This window comes from Schistocerca gregaria, chromosome 1 (genome assembly GCF_023897955.1).
Source record: "Schistocerca gregaria isolate iqSchGreg1 chromosome 1, iqSchGreg1.2, whole genome shotgun sequence".
In the NCBI taxonomy this organism is placed as follows: domain Eukaryota; kingdom Metazoa; phylum Arthropoda; class Insecta; order Orthoptera; family Acrididae; genus Schistocerca; species Schistocerca gregaria.
This window is the reverse complement of record NC_064920.1, coordinates 170,358,584-170,379,238: the sequence shown is the minus strand read 5'-3', so window position 1 is coordinate 170,379,238 and position 20,655 is coordinate 170,358,584. Positions and strand designations below refer to the sequence as shown.

General features: G+C 43.5%; 1 protein-coding gene across 2 annotated transcripts in view; it reads left to right on the top strand.

The window, feature by feature from the left end:
* Window positions 1-537: 537 nt before the first annotated feature.
* LOC126285019 (serine/threonine-protein phosphatase 6 regulatory ankyrin repeat subunit C-like) overlaps window positions 538-20,655 on the top strand; it is a 33,514-nt gene continuing 13,396 nt past the window's right edge. Inside the window, exons 1-2 of one of the 2 annotated variants that reach the window (XM_049984342.1) lie at window positions 538-625; window positions 9,653-10,226. In XM_049984342.1, the coding sequence (XP_049840299.1) occupies window positions 9,664-10,226 (563 nt within the window). In that variant the 5' untranslated portion in view covers window positions 538-625; window positions 9,653-9,663. Of the gene's footprint in view, window positions 626-7,641; window positions 7,689-9,652; window positions 10,227-20,655 lie in introns of those variants that run through there. The other variant, XM_049984333.1, reaches the window with a different exon arrangement.

The following is a 20,655-nucleotide window of genomic DNA, read 5'->3' as shown; positions in this document are numbered from 1 at the left end:
AAATGTTGGGAAAAAATGAAAACAAAACTGAAGCGTTCTATGGGTTATCTTCACATTACGACAGTGTAATGGAGTATTATTTCGTAGACAATATAGAAAGGGTAAAAAATTTTAGTTTGTCTGACTGAATCTGATAAATAATTAGGTATACTGAGAACTTTATCGGCCATATTAGAATTTCTTTCCGCACGCAGGACGCTATTTTCGTTTCCGTAGCACATTCGCCGTTCATTATAACGTACTTTCTGTTACTGAAATACACAATATTTGCGCATATACTACGTATGATCGACGAAATGGGAGAGAAATCCAGGTAGATATAAGTACTTGCTCAGCCGCGTCTACCACTGCAGCAAGACGTCATTCGTTATCATAGATTACTCGTAATGCACCGTTCCGGCACAGGAACCAGTCGGCTCATTTCTTGGAAAGAAACGCTGGGCGAAGCGAAGGTCACGCCTAGCGCGTTCGGTCTTCTCCGCCAGATTTCGGGGAACGATAGTCACGTGACACTACAGCTGCTGCCGCCTCGCGTAGCTTGGAAGTTTGTAACAGTCACTCGCAAGGCGTGACACAGTGAGGAGGTAGCGCAGTAGGAAGTGCACATCAAGTATATATGCAGCAGGTAAGTACGCTGAGCCTGCGCGTTTCGTATCGCAAACTTATATGTGAAACTGTCAGTGAAATAGCGAAGTAGTTATTTTTGGAGCAGGATACGCAGCTGGAAGAGGCGAGCCGCGAAATGGTTTGTTACATCGTCAGTCAGATATGTACCTAACGTGACTGCCCGTCCCATGTTGCCTGGCAGCTCGCTTCATGCTTTGAGGTTCGACCTCAGGTGTTCTCTTTTTATGTCATAATTGTTCACTAACATAGCATAAATTCCACCGTAAAATTTGGATCCTGGCGTACTCCCAAGTTTCAACGAGCCACTGCAGACGTCGGTGCGTGGAGGAAGCCTTTAATCGGATTGAACTGGCGATTTTGCGCTGCTACAGAGGTGACAACTTCTCTGATTCAGAATATCTGCTACTTTCTTATGTGAATGCAGGCTTCCCTGGCAAACTACACTTTCGATTTCTTTTCGGGAAATCAGCCGCTTAATGGGTCCTTGTCGCCAGAAGACAGAAAAGAAATTTGTAGAAACGTCGCTCCAAAACAATCATATCATGCTTCTGGTTTCACGAGGAGAAATTCATCAGTATTAGTTTGCTAGATTATCTCACGTAGTTTCTTTAGCCGGCTCATAAACCACTTTTTCAAACCCTAAGACGTGTAAAGCGTTGTCTAGACTAAATGTGCAGGAAGGTACAGACACAGAACATCGTATATCGGTTGGCATATTTATCTGTTGGCCGTGTATTCCTCCTTGTTGTAGGGACTGACTGCGCCTTTTTCACTCAGAAAATCTAACTCTTCGAGGTTATGCAGACATCTGTTTAAAGAGGGGCCAAGCGCAGAATAATTTTTTAGTTTTCATTATTTGTGTTTAACCTGATAGGAAGTTTTTTCGTTCTCTTAGTGATAGCAAGAGGCAAGAAAATGTAGGATACTGTTCAGTGACGTCATTTAGGCCTATGTGGAGTCATTTCGGTTTGCTACGAAGTGACGGAATATAAATGAAAGAAAATTAGGGGTTCCCTCATAATTCTCTTTTCCAATAAAAGCTGATCAATGTTTATAAAATCAGCTAGGTCTAAAAGTGCTCCTTATGAAATAGACAGCATACTTTGTAGTGCCGCCGGCCGCGGTGGCCTCGCGGTTCTAGGCGCGCAGTCCAGAACCGTGCGACTGCTACGGTCGCAGGTTCGAATCCTGTTTCGGCCATGGATGTGTGTGATGTCCATAGGTTAGTTAGGTTTAAGTAGTTCTACGTTCTGGGGGAGTAATGACCACAGCAGTTGAGTCCCATAGTGCTCAGAGCCATTGGAACCATTTGTAGTGCCTCTTGATTGAATAAAATTACCTTGCGAAGGTAAGCCTTAATGAAACCTAAAATGGCTAAAGTCATTGCCTTAAAAGCATGTTTACACTCTGACAACTCGTGACAGCAGCAGTGAAACACAACAAATGTCGATGGACCAAATCGGCAGTGCTTACTGATAGCCAGTTAGATTTGTGATATTACAGAGGACCGGTGCAGTGATTTGTACATCGCCTGTGCAATCAGTGTAAATCACTTACGGTCTATGACTGGTTCAGTCTTGTCTTTTACATTGTAAAAGACAGACTTATGGTTTTTTCGTTGCATACGCTTAGTTATCAGAATGTTTACAAAGCATCGGGGTACACTGTGGAAAAAAAAAAATTAGAACACCCTTTGAGGTTTCCAGTTCACTCAAGATTTAGTGTTGCTATAGTGCATATGGATTAAGTGAAATGATTACATTACAGATCAGCAGCACAAAAAGTTCCAGAGTACTAAATTAGGACCAATGCTGAAACTTGTTTACCAGTGGAGGTTAGTCCTCCCTCAGACATGGGTGTCTGTTTGTCCTTAGGATAATTGAGGTTAAGTAGCGTGTAAGCTTAGGGACTGATGACCTTAGCAGTTAAGTCCCATAAGATTTCACACACATTTCAACATTTTTGGGACATGTTGGTACGTGGTGTAGCCTCCACAAGCGGCAATGCATGCGCTGACTCTGACATCTAGTTGATCGTACAGATGAAAATAGTGTGCCATGCCTGATCTACATGTTCACGTATTTCTGTATGAGTTCTTGGTTGGTGAGTCACATGTGTCACTTCTCGTCCCATCATTGGACGTGCTCGATTGAAGAGACATCCTGAGCTCATGGTGGCCAGAGAAGTTGCTGCATGTCTGGCAGAGCACGTTGAGTTTCATGGTCAGTGTAAGGACGAGCATTATCCTGTTGGAATACACACAACGCTCTCCCCTGTTGGACGATATCGAATCCGTTATCAGTACATCTGCTATCCCCCAGGTGGCATATGCCATCATCGGAACACAATGGACGTTGTCTTTCATGGTGTTATAATATTTTTTTTGGCTATGTATGTTAAATGGAGTTGTTGGTTTCTGCATGTTTGGATGATGCTGATTCGGCAACTGTCATTCAATTAATGAAAACCCACGCCAGTTGCTTACGCTGTACCTGGATGCCTCGTTCATTGCAACTGCTTTACACATCTATTTATTCTAAGTATTACCTGCTCAATTTACTTGAGAAACGTACCATTGTATTTCTGAAATGTCAGAATAACTCATTAAACTAAAGCATGGTGTTTCAATTCTTGGATTCGACAGTTTTTTAATTATGTTACATTCATTTTTCTCATAACGTAATTCGGCGCGAAATTGTTTAAATCCACTTTAGCTTAATTTCTGTCATATGACGTTGCTTTTATACTGCATAAAGTAAGCTGTTGATTCCTTCTGTAGTTGCACTGTACAATCTCTCGTTTCCTATCATAACGAATAGGAAAATATTTGTATACATATCATATTAAATATTAACATTCGGCAGTTTTATATACACTTGATTAATAGCTAGTTATAAAGGCCAAAACCGGTGATGTGTGGACTTAATAAAGCTGCAATTAAGAAATTTGAGAGGATTTTCATTAGTGGTATGCAATTCTTTGGTGTCTATCCATTCACGATGATTCGTATTTCGTTTTAGTGTTGAACTGGATTCGAAGGCGAATTAATATAATACCTGTTTACACATTTTCTGAAACAATCCATCTACGATGCACAATGCCTCACTTGTACCGTCTGCCACTGGACGTTGTTGACAATCGCTGTAAAACTGTCGCGCTGACCGGAAAAACCCGTGACGCAACTCGTTGCTCTCCTGGATCTTCTCCATTTCCTCTATCGACCCTACAGGTAACGAACCCAGATAGATGAACAATACTCAAAAGTTGGTCGAAAAATGGCGTTGCATGCACTTTCTTCGTGGATGCGTTACATTTCCTTAAGATTATTCCTATGAATGTGTCTGCCATCTGCTTTTCCTACAATTTGCTTTGTGGTCATTCCATTTGTGGTCGCTCAGGATAATTGCTCCTAGATATTTTACTGTAGATTGTAATCAATAGTACAGTAGTGGATCTTTTTTCTATATATGCGCAACATCTTACATTTATGTTCAGAGTCAACCATCGGAATCTGCATCATTCATCGATCCTCTCCAGGTTACTCTGCAAATCGATGCTGTCATCTGGCACTGCTACTTTCTTCGAGACAACCACATCTGCCACAAGTCTTAAACAGTTTGCGACCCTTTCTACTAGATCATTTATATACATTGTAAACAATAATGGACCGATGACGCAAAGGTCTTGAATCCAGTTGCAGATCTAGTCGGATACTCGATATGCTCGAATTTTTTTCACTAGACGGCAGTGCAGGACGGTGTTACATGCGTTCATGGAGCCAAGGAACATGACATCGACCTGCCAGCCATTGTCTACAGTACTATGGATCTCGTGGAGGAATAGAGCGAACAGTTTAGTAACATCTGATTGCTGAATCCATGTTGATTTTTATAGAGGATATTTTCGTTCTCCAGAAACGTTATAATTCTTGAGTAAAACATGGTCCAAAAATCAAGATTCACATCAACGGTACAGGCTTACAAGTATTTTTTTACATGTGCCTTCCTGCAAAACGTGGATTACTGGGACACAAATCAGTGTAACTGCACGTAGTAGTCATGAGCTTCCAGAAGGTATGTTGAAAAAATTTTGTTCTGTCCTGCCCAAGTTTTTATCCTAAAATGTTTCAACCTAAGTCAACTGACGTTCGCTATTGCTATGTCTGAAGTGAGGCTTGAATACCTCTCATATGAGTTCGTTCCTCTTTACGGGTGCCTAAATGAATTGTGAACTTTGGAGAGATGCTTGTACAATTGTGAAGTTCTCTGACACTTCTAAATTATGAAGTGTAAGTTGGATCAACACTGTTCGTCAGGATCAGGCGTGGCCAAGATTAGTGATCCCAGAGCGCTCTCATGTCGGGTCAGCGCTCCGGTTTCCCCCTCCACTGCACTATTCCGAGTAAGTGTGTGAGAGGGATACATGTTGAAAGCTGCATACGGACGGAACTTAGGAAGACGTGTTCGCAATACAGTTCAGCTTCAACTAAACGGCGAATATTGCAACACACAAGCAGGATTTTACCACGTTTACTTTCAAATTTTTATTTTACTTCCAAAGGTATAACTTATCACTTGATTAAAGAAGCACATACGGTAGTGCTACTACACTGTTCAGAACTACGAAAGCTCTACAGATAGGCACTTTACATTACGTTGTAATGTTTATAAATGTTATGCACAGTTCAGTGTTGTAATATCTGATGTCAACAACTAAGATTCGTGATAGTCAGAGACATGGGGCTTCTACACAGGTTAAAACCTCTTAAACCTGAATGTTGGTGAGACAGTCTTGATTTTGTTAACACAAAAAATAGTTCCCTCAGATTTGTTGTACAAAACAGTGAAACAACTTTAGTGATATGTCCGTGCTGTTGACGTTATTGCTCTTGGTGTGACATTTTAGAAAATTCTGTAAGTACCTGGATCAGCTCAAATTGGAAGTAATGAGGTCACTAGCAGTCAAAAGTGAGATGGATCTAACAAAGCGAAATCTGCCTTGAACCGCGCTGTCTTTTGGAATCTTTCAGAAATTATGATTCCAATATGCTCTGTGTTTTTATGAAACAAGGGACCAATGACCTTTGCAGTTTGGTCCCTTTAATCTTTAAACCAACCAACCAACCAGAAATTGAGATGTTCGTTACTAAAACGTTGTTGACTATGTCTTGTCCACAAACGATTCCTTTGATATGTGGGAAATGTTCCATGTCATGAACCTGAAGCTGATCTTTCAGTAGTACTACTTTTTATTTGGTGGCATTAATCATGTTACCAAATGGTTGTCTCGTTGCATTAAGACGCGTACTGAATTCAAATAACAAGTAATGTTGGTCACAAAAGATTTTAGTCACCAATCTACTTAACTTTAACTGAGGTTTTTTTCCTTAATGGCTGTCTTCGGTTCATATAACTTCCGCTGTCGTTCGTCAGATGACAAATGCGTCATTTCGTCTACCTGACTGTGTTGTAATCACGAACCAGTATTTTCATGGGCATAGTAAGGTGATGGCACATTAAGCACTTTGCGCGGACTTCAAACGATACGGAGAGTATTCCATTCGGCGCTGAACAATGTAGCTTTTCCACTTTTTATTTTTCAGACATATGTGTGAACTTCATAGTAATACCAATGCACAACGTAAATCTAATTTACCGCGAGCAGTGCTGTCGGCAAACTGCTTGGCACCTGACAAGGCGAATGTTTGCCGTCCGGCTGCAGCCTTCACTTCCCTGTTCTTCCTCACACCTCAGCCCCTCTCGTGCCAGCGCTCAGAGCTTTAGGCAAGAGCGCAGCCAAAGCGCTCGCGCTAGCATAACGCTGTTTGGCCAGGCTTGGTCTAGATGTGTTTCAAGCTGCTTCGTAAGGCACAGGCGAATTACTCAGTAATAACTAAGTGCCCAGCTTGAAGCCTCGTTCAGGAAACAAACATGTGACCTGCCAGAGAGTTCAGGTGTGGTTAGTCTTGTGATATGCCGTGCAGTAAATTCTCTCACTGCAAGCCTGAAAGGTGTGAGGAAACGCAGATTGTATTTCCGCAAAACAGCTTACCTTCCCCACAAAACATATTTTCATTACCATAAAGCTGCACATACCTTTGCGACATATCAGAAAGCCCTACCGCAAATATGAAGTGTACAGCAGCCTACTTTTAAACTCGCAGTGCAACATTGTGCTTACCCCAGTGAAACACTTTACCTACCATAAGATAGGTTGGAACCAAGATGGAATTCTTATTACATACTCCAGTAACCGAGGCAGGATTCGAACCTGCGACCGTAGCGGTCGCGCTGTTTCAGACTGAAGCGCCTAGAACCGCTCGGACACACCGGACGGCTTCACACATTTTTCAGTGACATAAACTAAAGATGGCGTTTTTTTACTTGTCAGTTTTCTTACCAGGGTACGATATGTGGTCAACGATGATTTGAATTTATGGCAACTCTCAACTGAGAATGGCGAAATGAAGCTCAAGTGGAGGCTGATTAAATTTAGCTGCGGGACACAGCTGAACCATCTTTTCCACAACCATTCAAATATTTTAAGTTATTATGAATTCTTACTGTTAGAGACTGGGTGTTGTGAGTTGTCCTTAGGTTAGTTAGGTTTAAGTAGTTCTAAGTTCTAGGGGACTGATGACCATAGATGTTAAGTCCCATAGTGCTCAGAGCAATTTTTTTTTTGTGTTAGTGACTGGAGAATTCTTCCAGAAGCAGTGGGTTACCTTTCTCGGCGAGAATGCTGATAGAATTCATTTTCCTTTCGGAAGATTCCGTTGCGTCACAATTTTCGATTCCTAGAGCTTTTGTTTGCTTGAGGAATTGTATGCCTTCGGCTGTCCAGCTGCTGAACAACCGCAGAGCTAATCCGATGTTCTTTGGTTGAACTGACGTCGGATCCAAGCGAATGGGAGTTAACTTGTGGTGGAAGTTTCACTCCGCCGAATTCTGGGCAGTTAACCAGTTGATGGTCGTCACATTTTTACTCAAGAGCCAACACTGACTTTGTGGGGTGTGGCACCTCTGGTCGGATATGTGCCGATCTAATTAGTGATTGGCAGTGTAAGTAAATTGGTATGTTAAGAGCCGTCAATAGATCAGCTATAGTAAGAACGCGATAAGTAGGCTGTCGGACCTGCAGTGCTGATGGTTTATTGCCAGCTCCATCTTCAATACTTCGTGTCAACCGTACTCGGTTTAAGATTGGTGTCACGCACACAGACCCCTAAGTCGTGACTCTGTAATTGCCTCACGAAGTAGTTTTGTGTTGTCTGTGTGAGTCATAATTGCAATCCTTAGTAATGTATTGTGCATCAAGAGAGACGATCAAAAATGTTTACTGAATGTTTTGAATGTTATTTTCCCTCTGCTCATTGCACTGTATTGTAATAACATTAATGCGATTTCATATTCATTGTTACTAATAACGTAACGCGCTAGATGATGGCCGTCTCTGTAATGCACATTCATGAAACCATGTTCATAGCGTAGCAGCTGATCGCAACGAAGCACACAAGTCGACAAAATTGTCAACACTGGAAGACAAATCAGAAAACATTTCCAGTATAACGTCTTCTCATCACACAGTGAAAAAATACCTGTCTGCCCCTACACCCGCTTTAACCCTTGTGGTCACCTGCAGTAGCGCCCATACCTGGTGGCAAGTGGCACGGGATAGTGGGATGCGCCACGCTCTAGCTCTAAGATAAACGAAAATTTTCTTTCGAGAAAGTGGTTTAAAAGTCGGTGTCACGCAGGTTTGTAAGAGGGTCGGAACTGAACTTCCTCATGCCTGCCTGTTTGAAACGTATGCACTTCTCTCATTACACCCCATAAATTAGACACTTGTGACCCTCTGGTTAAATTGTCTGGCTGATGGCAAGTTCGCGAAATACAAAGTTCATATAACAGTAGTAATAATATCCAGAACTGAATTAACGGCCCATAAATCATGTAGGCCACACACTTGCCATTTCGTTAGAATAATGTTTATTCCGAAAGGAGACTAATAGTGAAAGTGGTCGTATTTAGAGTTATTGTTACACTCGAGCGCATATCCATTTGGCACAATTCAATCATTCACAATCTTATCTCGAAACGCAAGTCTGATATTCCACCTCGTTATCTTCGCCAAAAGTTATAGTTCACACTAGGTGCGCGGTTGCTCACTGCTCATAGACTAAGTCCCGCGAAACCACACAACGCGAAGTGTTCAAAGTCGTATCACTTCCTAGCTACCTAACGACCGACTGTCCGCTTTCGCGTCTCAATCCGAACTGTACTCTTTGGTGTCTAGACCAGAACTGCCATCTGCCCGTCTCCGACCGCGTTTCCCGCGCGCCGAACACCTTCGCTCAACTCACTAACGTAGTTCCTTTTCCTGAAGCCTTCCAAGCGCTCTTTATCGCTAATACGTGCCTGTTGGTTTCAAAGTTTTACGGCGGCAACGTACCACAGCATCTAGACGACATATTAAGTTGGATGTTAATTCCTTGAAGAGTAACTAGCGCCCTGGGACTGCGTCTGGGAGCGTCTGCATTTTCGCAAGGCGCATCCCTTACGGTCTTCTTCATGTAATAATATCTCTCCTAGTTTCTCTGCCCTCAGCATAATCTCTGCTTCCGCGCCTTGGAGTGCCTGTCCTCTTTTCTCACAGCTTCAAGATAACACCTCAGTAGCTAGGAATAATCAATATATTACACTTATCGGTATTGTGCCAGTACACCATTTTGGAAGATTCAGTGTTTGATAGACTGAAATGTAAATAGAAACTAAAGAAATGGGATACATTTTGTGCAAAAGAAGTGTTAAAACTGTTAAGGAAATATTGGTACTGTGTTACCTAAGAACTAAAGTTATTCACTTATGGCATCAGTCTCACACAGCAAGAATATCAGGGTGTCGTAATGTACATGTAAAGAACAAATATTGCGAACTGTTGCTTCACACAGGTGTCTCTGTGCGTCATATAATTAATGAGAGCGCTGTGTGAGATCAAAGAGCTGATCAGTAACGCTGTGTTCCAGAATCACCTGCAATGGAATCCGTTACCAAGGTTGAGGAAACTGCAGCTGTCGACCTAGAGGCCTTACTGGACGCTGGGGAGGGCCCCATGGTGACTCTCGTGGCAGGAGAGACGCAGCTGAAGGCACGGAGGGCCATCCTAGCAGCGAGGAGCCCAGTCTTCAGCGCAATGTTCAGCCACGACACGATAGAGTCCAGCAGCAATGAGGTCACCATAACAGACGTGGAGGGTCCGGTGCTAAGAGAGCTACTGGCCTACTGCCACACACTGAGGACTCCACTTCCGTCCAGCATGACTCCCCAAGTTTTGGCAGCAGCAGACAAATACGATTTGTCGGGATTGAAGACAGAGTGCGAGCAGCAGCTGGCTTCGCTGCTGACTGTGGAGACAGCGGCAGCAACAGCAGTGCTCGCTGTCAGACACACGTGCCCCAGCCTCATAAAAGCCGCCGTCGCCTTCATAAAGGCCAACTTCCAGGTGCTGGCCACTCAGGGTTGGGCTGATGCTGTGCACAACCAGCCCAAGGATGTGGTCGAAGTGTGTCGGCTACTCGGGCAGCCACCTAAAGAAATCAGGTAAGCACAAGCATAAGAACAAGATGCTAATCTGTGTTTTCGAGCGCTAAGTTTTTGTGTGTTTGTGTGGTTTTTTGTGTTTGTGTGGTTTTTTGTGTGTTTGTGTGGTTTTTTGTGTGTTTGTGTGGTTTTTTGTGTGTTTGTGTGTGTGTTTGTGTGGTTTTTTGTGTGTGTGTTTGTGTGGTTTTTTGTGTGTGTGTTTGTGTGGTTTTTTGTGTGTGTGTTTGTGTGGTTTTTTGTGTGTGTGTTTGTGTGGTTTTTTGTGTGGTTTTTTGTGTGGTTTTTTGTGTGGTTTTTTGTGTGGTTTTTTGTGTGGTTTTTTGTGTGGTTTTTTGTGTGGTTTTTTGTGTGGTTTTTTGTGTGGTTTTTTGTGTGGTTTTTTGTGTGGTTTTTTGTGTGGTTTTTTGTGTGGTTTTTTGTGTGGTTTTTTGTGTGGTTTTTTGTGTGGTTTTTTGTGTGGTTTTTTGTGTTGTTTTTTGTGTTGTTTTTTGTGTTGTTTTTTGTGTTGTTGTTTTTGTGTTGTTGTTTTTGTGTTGTTGTTTTTGTGTTGTTTTTTTGTGTTGTTTTTTTGTGTTGTTTTTTTGTGTTGTTTTTTTGTGTTGTTTTTTTGTGTTGTTTTTTTGTGTTGTTTTTTTGTGTTGTTTTTTTGTGTTGTTTTTTTGTGTGGTTTTTTTGTGTGGTTTTTTTGTGTGGTTTTTTTGTGTGGTTTTTTTGTGTGGTTTTTTTGTGGTTTTTTTGTGGTTTTTTGTGTGGTTTTTTGTGTGGTTTTTTGTGTTGTTTTTTGTGTTGTTTTTTGTGTTGTTTTTTGTGTTGTTTTTTGTGTTGTTTTTTGTGTTGTTTTTTGTGTTGTTTTTTGTGTTGTTTTTTGTGTGGTTTTTTGTGTGGTTTTTTGTGTGGTTTTTTGTGTGGTTTTTTGTGTTGTTTTTTTTGTGTTGTTTTTTTTGTGTTGTTTTTTGTGTGTTGTTTTTTGTGTGTTGTTTTTTTGTGTGTTGTTTTTTTGTGTGTTGTTTTTTTGTGTGTTGTTTTTTGTGTGTTGTTTTTTGTGTGTTGTTTTTTTTGTGTTGTTTTTTTTGTGGTTTTTTGTTTTGTGGTTTTTTGTTTTGTGGTTTTTTGTTTGTGTGGTTTTTTGTTTGTGTGGTTTTTTGTTTGTGTGGTTTTTTGTTTGTGTGGTTTTTTGTTTGTGTGGTTTTTTGTTTGTGTGGTTTTTTGTTTGTGTGGTTTTTTTTTGTTTGTGTGGTTTTTTTTTGTTTGTGTGGTTTTTTTTGTTTGTGTGGTTTTTTTTGTTTGTGTGGTTTTTTTTTGTTTGTGTGGTTTTTTTTTGTTTGTGTGGGTTTTTTTTTGTTTGTGTGGGTTTTTTTTTGTTTGTGTGGTTTTTTTTGTTTGTGTGGTTTTTTTTGTTTGTTTGTGTAATGTTTACCATTGAATTATGTAGATGTGTCAGGGCTGGGAAATACACCTTCAGTGAAGGCTACAAAATTGATCTGATGATAGCTCACAAAGCTTTCGTTGTCATTTCATGGCAGGTACAACAGATCTATGAAACGAAATGTTTGTTACGAGGTAATGTAACAAAAATGTTGGAAGAGCGAAATGTTTTGTAGCTTCAAGAATTGCTTTGATCTCTAAGCAATTAATAGTTTCTTGCAGTCACTAGTTCTTTTCATCCGTATGTGTATCTAAGTTTTGGCATTATGCCTGTTCCGAAAAAAGGATATGTTGACTGTGTTCTTACCAGGAGGCGTTCTTGTTGTGAGTACACAGGTGTGCTACCCAGCAAGGAAACACACAGTAACCTCTGCAGATCGTGCTCAGGCAGGCGAGTGCTCGGGATTTTTTCTGCCTGATGTATAGCTCACAACAACCCTCTTGACGAAAAGTTGGGTCTAGTTGTTTGGTGTCACAGATGCTGTTGATAATGAGATACTTCTGACTGGTAATAAACTGGATAACGAGAAGTAGAAAATGTAGAGTATGTCTCTCCTCATCAGCGCCAGGAACATAACAGTATGCTGCAATATTAGACAATGAGAGCAGCAATGCATCTACAACTTATTTCTCATGATGCCCTGATGTAAATGGTGACACGTCGCAAATTCAGGCTTCCTCCCTTCACCCAGTTCCATGTCTCACACTACTTATTCAACAGCCAGGTGGACACCTTTGAGCAAGCAGGTGAAACTCTGCATCTGCACCCACCACCAGCATTGCTTCTGCCAGCCCCAGCTTCAACAAACATCTTACAGGAAGCCAACGAATGCGGGCAGCTATGAATTGATGATAGCACTTTCTATTTATGATCACGATGTACTTTTCAATGTATTCAAGATTCCATATGTCCTGTCTCAGTGCGTCTACCACTGTGCAGGATAGTCTTACAACTTTGCCTGTTGCATTATTTGTTTCTATTTTCTTGGTGCATGTATACTGCATCCCATCAGTTTTCATAGTTAAATTATCTTGTTAACTCTGAGCGGTACAGGGGAATTTTTCATCAAGCTCCAAAGAGTCAGATTACACACAGCAGATATCTAGTAGGCAAGGTACTGTAAGCACATGTGCTCATACGCTTGTTGTTCACCTACAACACCCTCATGACATCACAGCAACACCGAAGCTTTGAACAGCATCCACACAATACTGGGTCTTCTTACCACATTTCTCTGCTTCTCCGTTTGGGAATGACCTAGTAATGGTGCTGTAGGAGGTACTCATTTCTGTAACAGTGATGCTGTGTACCGAAGGAGTTGACAAACATCAGCGCTCCTGTCATGCATGAAGTTTTCTATGGTGCTACTAATAACCTTCCAATGAATGTCACTAACTTAGCCCAGACAGGTTACTCATGTGGCATTGTAGGAATGTAACTCCGCCTGGGTTTCGACTTTTTCACCTCTTCAGGGAAATGAAGGACGGGAGATTTGGTTAAATTTCTGTTCCACTTCGTCCTTGCGACCTCTTGAAGCGTCTCGGTTTTTTGCTCGCCATGCAATCCAAGTGTCTTCTGAATTTCCTCTATCTAACGAAGAACACTTGTGAAATCAGTTGCTTCCCCCGTCACAGACATCAACACGACGTTTGGAAGCCGTTCAAACTTCTTGCGTGTAATTATTTTTTGATGCATGGTCTCGATATACTGTCACCATTTTATGAAGTCGCCTGCTGTCGGAACCTCCTTCAGCAGTAGGGCTTGATACATGTCCTCAGCAACACCCTTCATGAGATGTGCAACCTTATCTTCCTCCTTCAGTCTAACATCCACTATTTTACACAGCTCCAAGACGTCCTGAATGTAGGATGCTATAGTTTCTCCCGGACGCTGAGCCCTGCACTTCATCTTCAGCCTTGCACTTCATCTTCAGCTTTGCACTTTTGTCGTTGTGTGTCACCGAATTACTTCACAGTTCCGCCTGGAATACTCCCCAGCTCGTGAACTTCTCCTCGTTGTTCTCATACAACTGTCATATGTTATCCCATATGTTAAATTTGGCTATACGCCCATATACCTTCAGCCACTTGTTTGGATCAGGGCCATCGTCACCAGAGAACCCGGCTCACAGTTGCTGTCATCGTAAAGTACTCGTCTTCTCCTGTCTGCGATAGACTGCGATCTGTTGAATATGGATCGAACTCAGGTTCCTCGCCACGTTAACGGCGGCTCTGTCGTGACCTGATGGGAGCCACTGTGTCGTCAGTAATGTGCGCTATCACAAGTTCCAATACCCAGCGTCTGCACCAGAATATTGCCGTGCAAAAGAAGATGTAATTAATGATGAACACTAACTTCATTTCACGAAGGTTTATTCAGCACTTGCAGATACAAGAGCAAGGAGCCAACTGCCTCTGGATAGAACACAAACGGTATATATACAGCTACAAAACACTCCAGTACAATGATTGATGATATTTGAGGAACCGAGTATAGAAATTAAAAGTGTAAAGTCCAGGTGAGTTTTGAACACACGACCCTTCATGCAACATTTTAGTATTATAACCACTACACCACGGTGCTAGTTTGCATGGAATCATCAGTGTAAGAGTCCTAATCGCATCCCTGACAGTCTTTTCTAATTCGAAGGCATTTTCGCCAACATTGTCTCTGGGGTCTGTTAAGGGCGGGGAAGCGTACACAGTCCACAGAAGCTCCCAGCTCGATTTAGTGAAATTCTTTTACAGTCTTGAACTATAAATCATTCTGTGGGCCCTCCTAGTAAATCAGTACTTTTTCAGATTATAATCGCTAGTTCTCTATCCTGATGTGACTTCCCAATGAACATACCTACAAGCTGAGACACTCGTAAATGTAACATGTGCATTGGAGCTTGCTCACGCCCTGTTCTGGTAAGTAGGTGTATTTCCAGACCGATTGTGCACATACAGTGATGACTGAAAACATTATGTCCGCAGCCAACTATTATGTTGAATGCCTCCTGTTGCAGTAGCGGGCATGTGGCCAAGTAAAGGAAGAATGTCAGCGGAACCGAGACGAATGGGTAGCCATTATAACAAAGATTCTGGCGCAAATCCACTGGTACAAGCCGTTTTGACAAAGGGCCCATTGTTGTGGCACTGCGACTGGAAACGAGAATCTCTGAAAAGGCAAAGGTGGTCGCCTATTTACCTAATGCCGTCGTGAGCACCTATGGAAAGTGGTTGAAGGATGGTGAAACGAGGAGTAGGCCTTATGGTTTTGGACGACCTCGTCTCTTCACGAAACGTAGAGGTCGGATGATCCCTCCCGTGTAACTCTAGACAGGTAGGCATCTGTGATAAGTCTGACGACACAGTGCAGTGCTGGGGGAGGCACAAGTGTCTCGCAGCACACCGTCCAAAGGCCATCGTCGAACATGGAGCTCCACGTCACACGACCCCTACATATTCCTGAGTTAACCCAATGACATAGTCAGTCACGATTGTAGAGGTCACAGCATCACAGAGTTTTCACTGCGGATAAATAGAAACATGTGGCCTGTCGAATAAATCGCATTTCTTGTTACAACAGATCGATGGTTGGGTCATCACACGCCGTCAACCAGGCACGAAACGTACACTGCACCACAGATGTGTGGTGTTAAGAGATACATTGAGTTGGGCTTCAACTAGATCTGTGATGGTAATAAAAGGCACTATGACGGCTGTGAACTACGTCAACATTACGGTCCACTTGCATCGCTTCATGCTTGTAGTCTCAACTTGAGGTGATGACATCTTCCAGGAGGATAACCGTCTGTGTTGCAAAGTCAAAATCTTGCTGCAGTTTAATCACAATGTCTTGGCCAGAAAACGTGCCTGTCATGTACCCATTGGAACACACATCTGGAACCAACTATGTGCCAGTACATAGCCGTCTCTTACTTTGCAGGAATTGCTTCACCTGTGCATAGACATCTAGGGCCACATACGAGGGTAATCCCAAAAGTAACTTCAGATATTTTTTATAAGTACATAGACCTGTTTATTCCTACAGTGGTTTACATCAGTTTACAGCTTGAACATTTAGCTATTTTTTGACTTAATCGCCATTTCTGTCGGTGCATTTTTGTAGACGCTGTGGCAGTTTCTGTATGCCCACTTCATACGAGCTCGCCGCCATGCTGTTCAGAAAGATATGAACCTCTTCTTTCACCTCGTCGTCGGAGCTGAATCGCTTTCCGGCCAAATGTTCTTTTAACGTAGGTAACAGGTGATAGTCACTGGGCGGCAAGTCAGGGCTATAGGGTGGGTGATTATGTTCCTCTGAAACTGTGGCAGGAAAGCAACGGTTTGCCGAGCGATGTATGGGCGAACGTTGTCATGAAGAATGTGTAGGCTCTTGCTCAACATTCCTCTTTCCCGGTTCTGAATTGCCCGTTTTAGTTTCTTCACAATCTCACAGTACCTATCATCGTTAATTGTGGTCCCAGTAGGCATTAAGTCGACCAACCCATTGCCGATCCCAAAAAAACTGTTGTCATGACTTTACCGGCAGACTGCGCTTGCTTGACTTCCACGGCTTTGGCGAAGAAGAATGTTGCTTGGTCTTAGGTGTAAAGTGGTATGCACAGGTTTCGTCACTCGTGAAAATTGAGTCCAGAAAGTGGTCCTGTTCGGCTGCAATGCGGTGAAGAAATGAGCGGGAAGCATCAAGTCGTTGCGACATGTGGTCCTCAGTCAGCATGCTTGGCACCCATCTTGCGCACGCCTTGGATAGTTCAATGTTTCCGTTAAAATTCTGTGAGCGATGCTTGGGGAAACTTCAGGAACCAACATGCAGAGATGATCCAGTGTGATCCGCCGATCTTCACAGATGTTTTGCTCAACCTTCAACACTGTCTCCTGAAACTGGCGTTCTCCCACTCCTTTGTTCGTCGTGAATTACGGACTGACCAGCTGCAAATACACTACACCACTTACGAACATTTTTGACATCCATGCACGGCTTTCCATACACTTCCGTCAATTGGCAATGGATTTAAATCGGTGCAGTGCCCTTTGTGTTCAAAAACCGAAAAACTGCGCGCAATTTGCACTTAGCGGTTACACTAAACGAGAGCTCCATACTCAACGGCTGTCAAGCCAAGACTGAGCCCCTCAGTGCGACGGGTGCATGTTTACCCACAGGGCGCGAAGCACCCTTCATAACAGTGACCATCTCCCACACAGAGTTTTGTACTTATAAGAAAATAGACCTTACTTTTGGGATTGCCCTCTTACTTAAATGACTTGCAGAATCCATGGCAATCGGAATCTTTGTTGGACTGTGTTTGAAAATTCGAACAACACGCTGTTAAACATGTGGTCATAAAGTTTTGGCTCATCGGTGTAAAACTGCAGCTCGAGAACAGCTTCTGTAATTCATGACCCCTATCATATAGTGTTGCATTGTGGCATGACACAGATTTAGTATCTGCCTCAAGACCAGTTACAATTAGCTTAACATAATGTGTCTGAAAAATGGCCTTTAGCTTTTGAATTTGTATAAATATTTCATTGCTGAAAGTACATGGTGAGAGTACCCTTCCCTGGCCACACCATGGGAGGAATGTCAGGCTAAGGAAGGTAGCAAATCTGACCTCCCCCCCCCAGTACCTCATATGTACGAGAGCTGATGGGGCATCCTTCATGTCGATGAAGCCTCAGATTTTTGTGGAACATTTAAAGGACAATTTTGGGGAGGTGTAGGGATTGTAGAAAAGGCGATAGGGCTCAGTCTGGATAAAAACAGCATCGTATGCCCAGTCACAGGCACTACACGCCTGTGACAAGCTGGGAGTGTCTGTGGTTCCATCACAAACCATAAGAGCTTAAATATGGTCCAGGGTATTGTTGTGACAGGGGATGTTCATCACATCCCAATACTTCATATGCCCCACCTCTCATCTGTATCAACTGCAGAGAGCGCCATTCCCTTGCTCACCAGACTGCATGCTTCTCCAGAAGGAACGGAAAATCATAAAATACAAGATCGTGGACTGACTGTCCTACACAGAGGCTAAGAGGAAATTTGACCACCTACATCCCATACCTCCGACATCTTCTTACACCACCACTACAAGAACACTTCTAGCCCCATCTGTTCAGTCAATTCCAGTTGGTTCTGAGCCATAGACTACTCGTGCCCCCTTGACGGTGGGGGGGGCTCTTCCCTCCCGGTTGCTCCCACACCACCTACTTTGGAAGCACTATCCCCCCCTCCCCAAACATTGGGGATGTCTGTCCCCACTTTTCAGTTAGAAAGGCGTGTCTCTTTCAGCTCACTTCCTCCCCAGGTTTCTACTATTGGGGAAGCTGCCACCCACCAGTGGCTGAAGTGCCCAAAAGCAGCTGGTCATACGGCTTCACGATCCTCCTCAGTCCTGGACTCCGAATCAAAGAATCCCTCCCAGCCAGAGAAACTCAAAGAGCAGTGAGTAAAATCTAAAAGCAAGGCCCCCAAGAACAAGGAAATTGCGTTGGCACCCATACCACCACTACCTACAAGCTCTGCATCTGAGGGTGAGGTGAAGATTCTGGCATCCACTCAGGACCTAGATTCGCCGGACCATCAGATACAATGGATAAAGGCTGCTCAGGAACTGTGGCAGCAGGTGAGCCTGAAGTGTAAACTGGCTCTTTGAGCGGTTCATGCCTTCCCTGCCTCACGATATCGTCATCCTTCAGTGAAATTGCCGCTGTTTTTTCTACCACCTGGTTGAGCTACATGACTGTTTAAGCCTTACACTTGATTTCTTCACTGCCCTCCAGGAATCTTGGTTCCCGGCAATGTGGACCCCTACCCTTTGCGGTTATAGGGGATATTAAAAGAACAATAGTGAATATAGTGGTGTGTCTGATGGAGTTTGTCTATGTCCTGAACTCAGTATGTAGAGAACCTGTGCCTCTTCACACTCCTTGAAGCTGTGGTTGTCAGGATTATGACAACAAAGGAAATTACTGTCTGCAATGTATATCTTCCTCCAGATGGTGTGGTACTCCTGGACATCTTGGCTGCACTGATTGAACAACTCCCTAAAGCTTTACTACTTTTGGGAGATTTTAACGCCCATAACCCCTTATGGGGTGGCACCATGCTTACTGGCCAAGGTAGAGAGGTCGAAAATTTTATGTCTCAGCTCGACCTCTGCCTCATAAATACTGGGGCTGCCACGCATTTTAGTGTGGTTCATGGCATTTACTGGGCCATTAATTTATCTCTTTGCAGCCCAGGACTTCTCCCATCAGTCCACTGGAAAGTCTATGATGACTTGTGTTCTAGTGACCACTTCATCTTCCTGCTACTCCCTTGGCGTCATGCACATGGACTCCTATCCAGGTGGACTCTAAGAAAGGCAGACTGGGAAACTTTCACCTCTTTTTTCCCCATTGGATTTCCTCCACATGCTACTAACGATGTCATAGTTGAGCAGGTGAATAGAACGATCGTTTCTTCGGCGGAAAACACGATCCCTTCTTCCTTAGGGTGTCCCTGGCGAAAGACAGTACCTTGGTGGTCGCCGGAAATTGCTGAGGCCATTAAAGAGCATAGGCGGCTCTACAGCAACATAAGCTGCACACATATCTGGAGCACCTAAGAGCTTCTAAACGGTTCCCTGTCCGCGTACGCCAGCTTATAAGAAGATGGAAACGGGAGTGTTGGGAGAGGTACGTCTCGACCATTGGGTTCCGTACATCAGCTTCCCAAGTCTAGATGAAGATCAGACGTGTAACAGACCCCAACAGGTATCTGTCTGTCTTATTTACCGACGCAAACTCGATTGCCAAGCACTTCGCTGAACAATATGCTCGAGCCTCTGCAGTGGAGAATTACCCCCAGCCTTTCGCACTCTCAAATGGCGCATCGAATGGAAAGTCCTCTCGTCCACTAGACGCCATAGTGAACGCTATAATGCCCCATTTATAGAGTGGGAGCTCCGCAGTGTCCTTGCACATTGCCTCGACACAGCTCCTGGATTGGATCGGATCTACAGTCAGATGATCAGTCATCTCTCGTCCAACTACAAGCGATATCTCCTCGTCATCTTCAACGAGATCTGGTGCGATGGCGTCTTTCCATCGCAATGGCGGGAGAGCACAATCTTTCCAATGCTCAAACCAGGTAAAAACCCACTTGGTGCAGATAGCTATCGGCTCATCAGCTTCACCCAACGTTCTTTGTAAGGTCCTAGAACGTATTGTGTGTCAGTGGTTTTCTTGGGTCCTGGAACCATGTGACCGACTGGCTCCATGCCAGGGCGGTTTCCGCCGGGGTCAGTCTACCACTCATAACCTCGTGCCCTAGAGTCAGCCACCTGAACAGCCTTTTCCAGGTGCCGACACCTTGTTGCCATCTTTTTTTATTTACAAAGATAGCTTACGCCATGACCTGGCGACAACATATCCTTGTCATGTTATATGAGTGAGGTCTCTGGGGACCCACTTCGAATTTTATCCCAAAATTACTTATTGATCCGTACTTTCCATGTCAAAGTTGGTGCCTCCCGTAGTTCACCTCTTATGCAGCATAATGGGCTCATCAGGGCTCTGTACTGAGTGTGTATTTTTAATGGCTATTAACAGCCTTGCAGAAGTTGTAGGGCCATCCGTCTCACCTTCTCTGTATGCAGACGACCTCTGCATTTCGTACTGTTGCTCCAGTACCTGAGCGACGCCTACAGGGAGTCATCCAAAAGGCACAGTCATGGGCTCTAGCCCACAGCTTCCAATTTTCAGCCGCAAAGTCGTGTGTCATTCATTTCTTTGGGCGTTGTACTTTTCATCTGGAACCAGAACTTCAAGTTAATGACGATCCTCTCATTGTAGCGGAGACGTATCGATTCTTAGGACTGGTTTTCGACGCTAGATTGATTTAGCTTTCTCATCTTCGTCAGCTTAAGCGGAAGTGCTATCAGCACCTCAATGACCACCATTGCCTGAGCTACGCCAACTGGAGTGCAGATCCCTCTACGCTGCCACA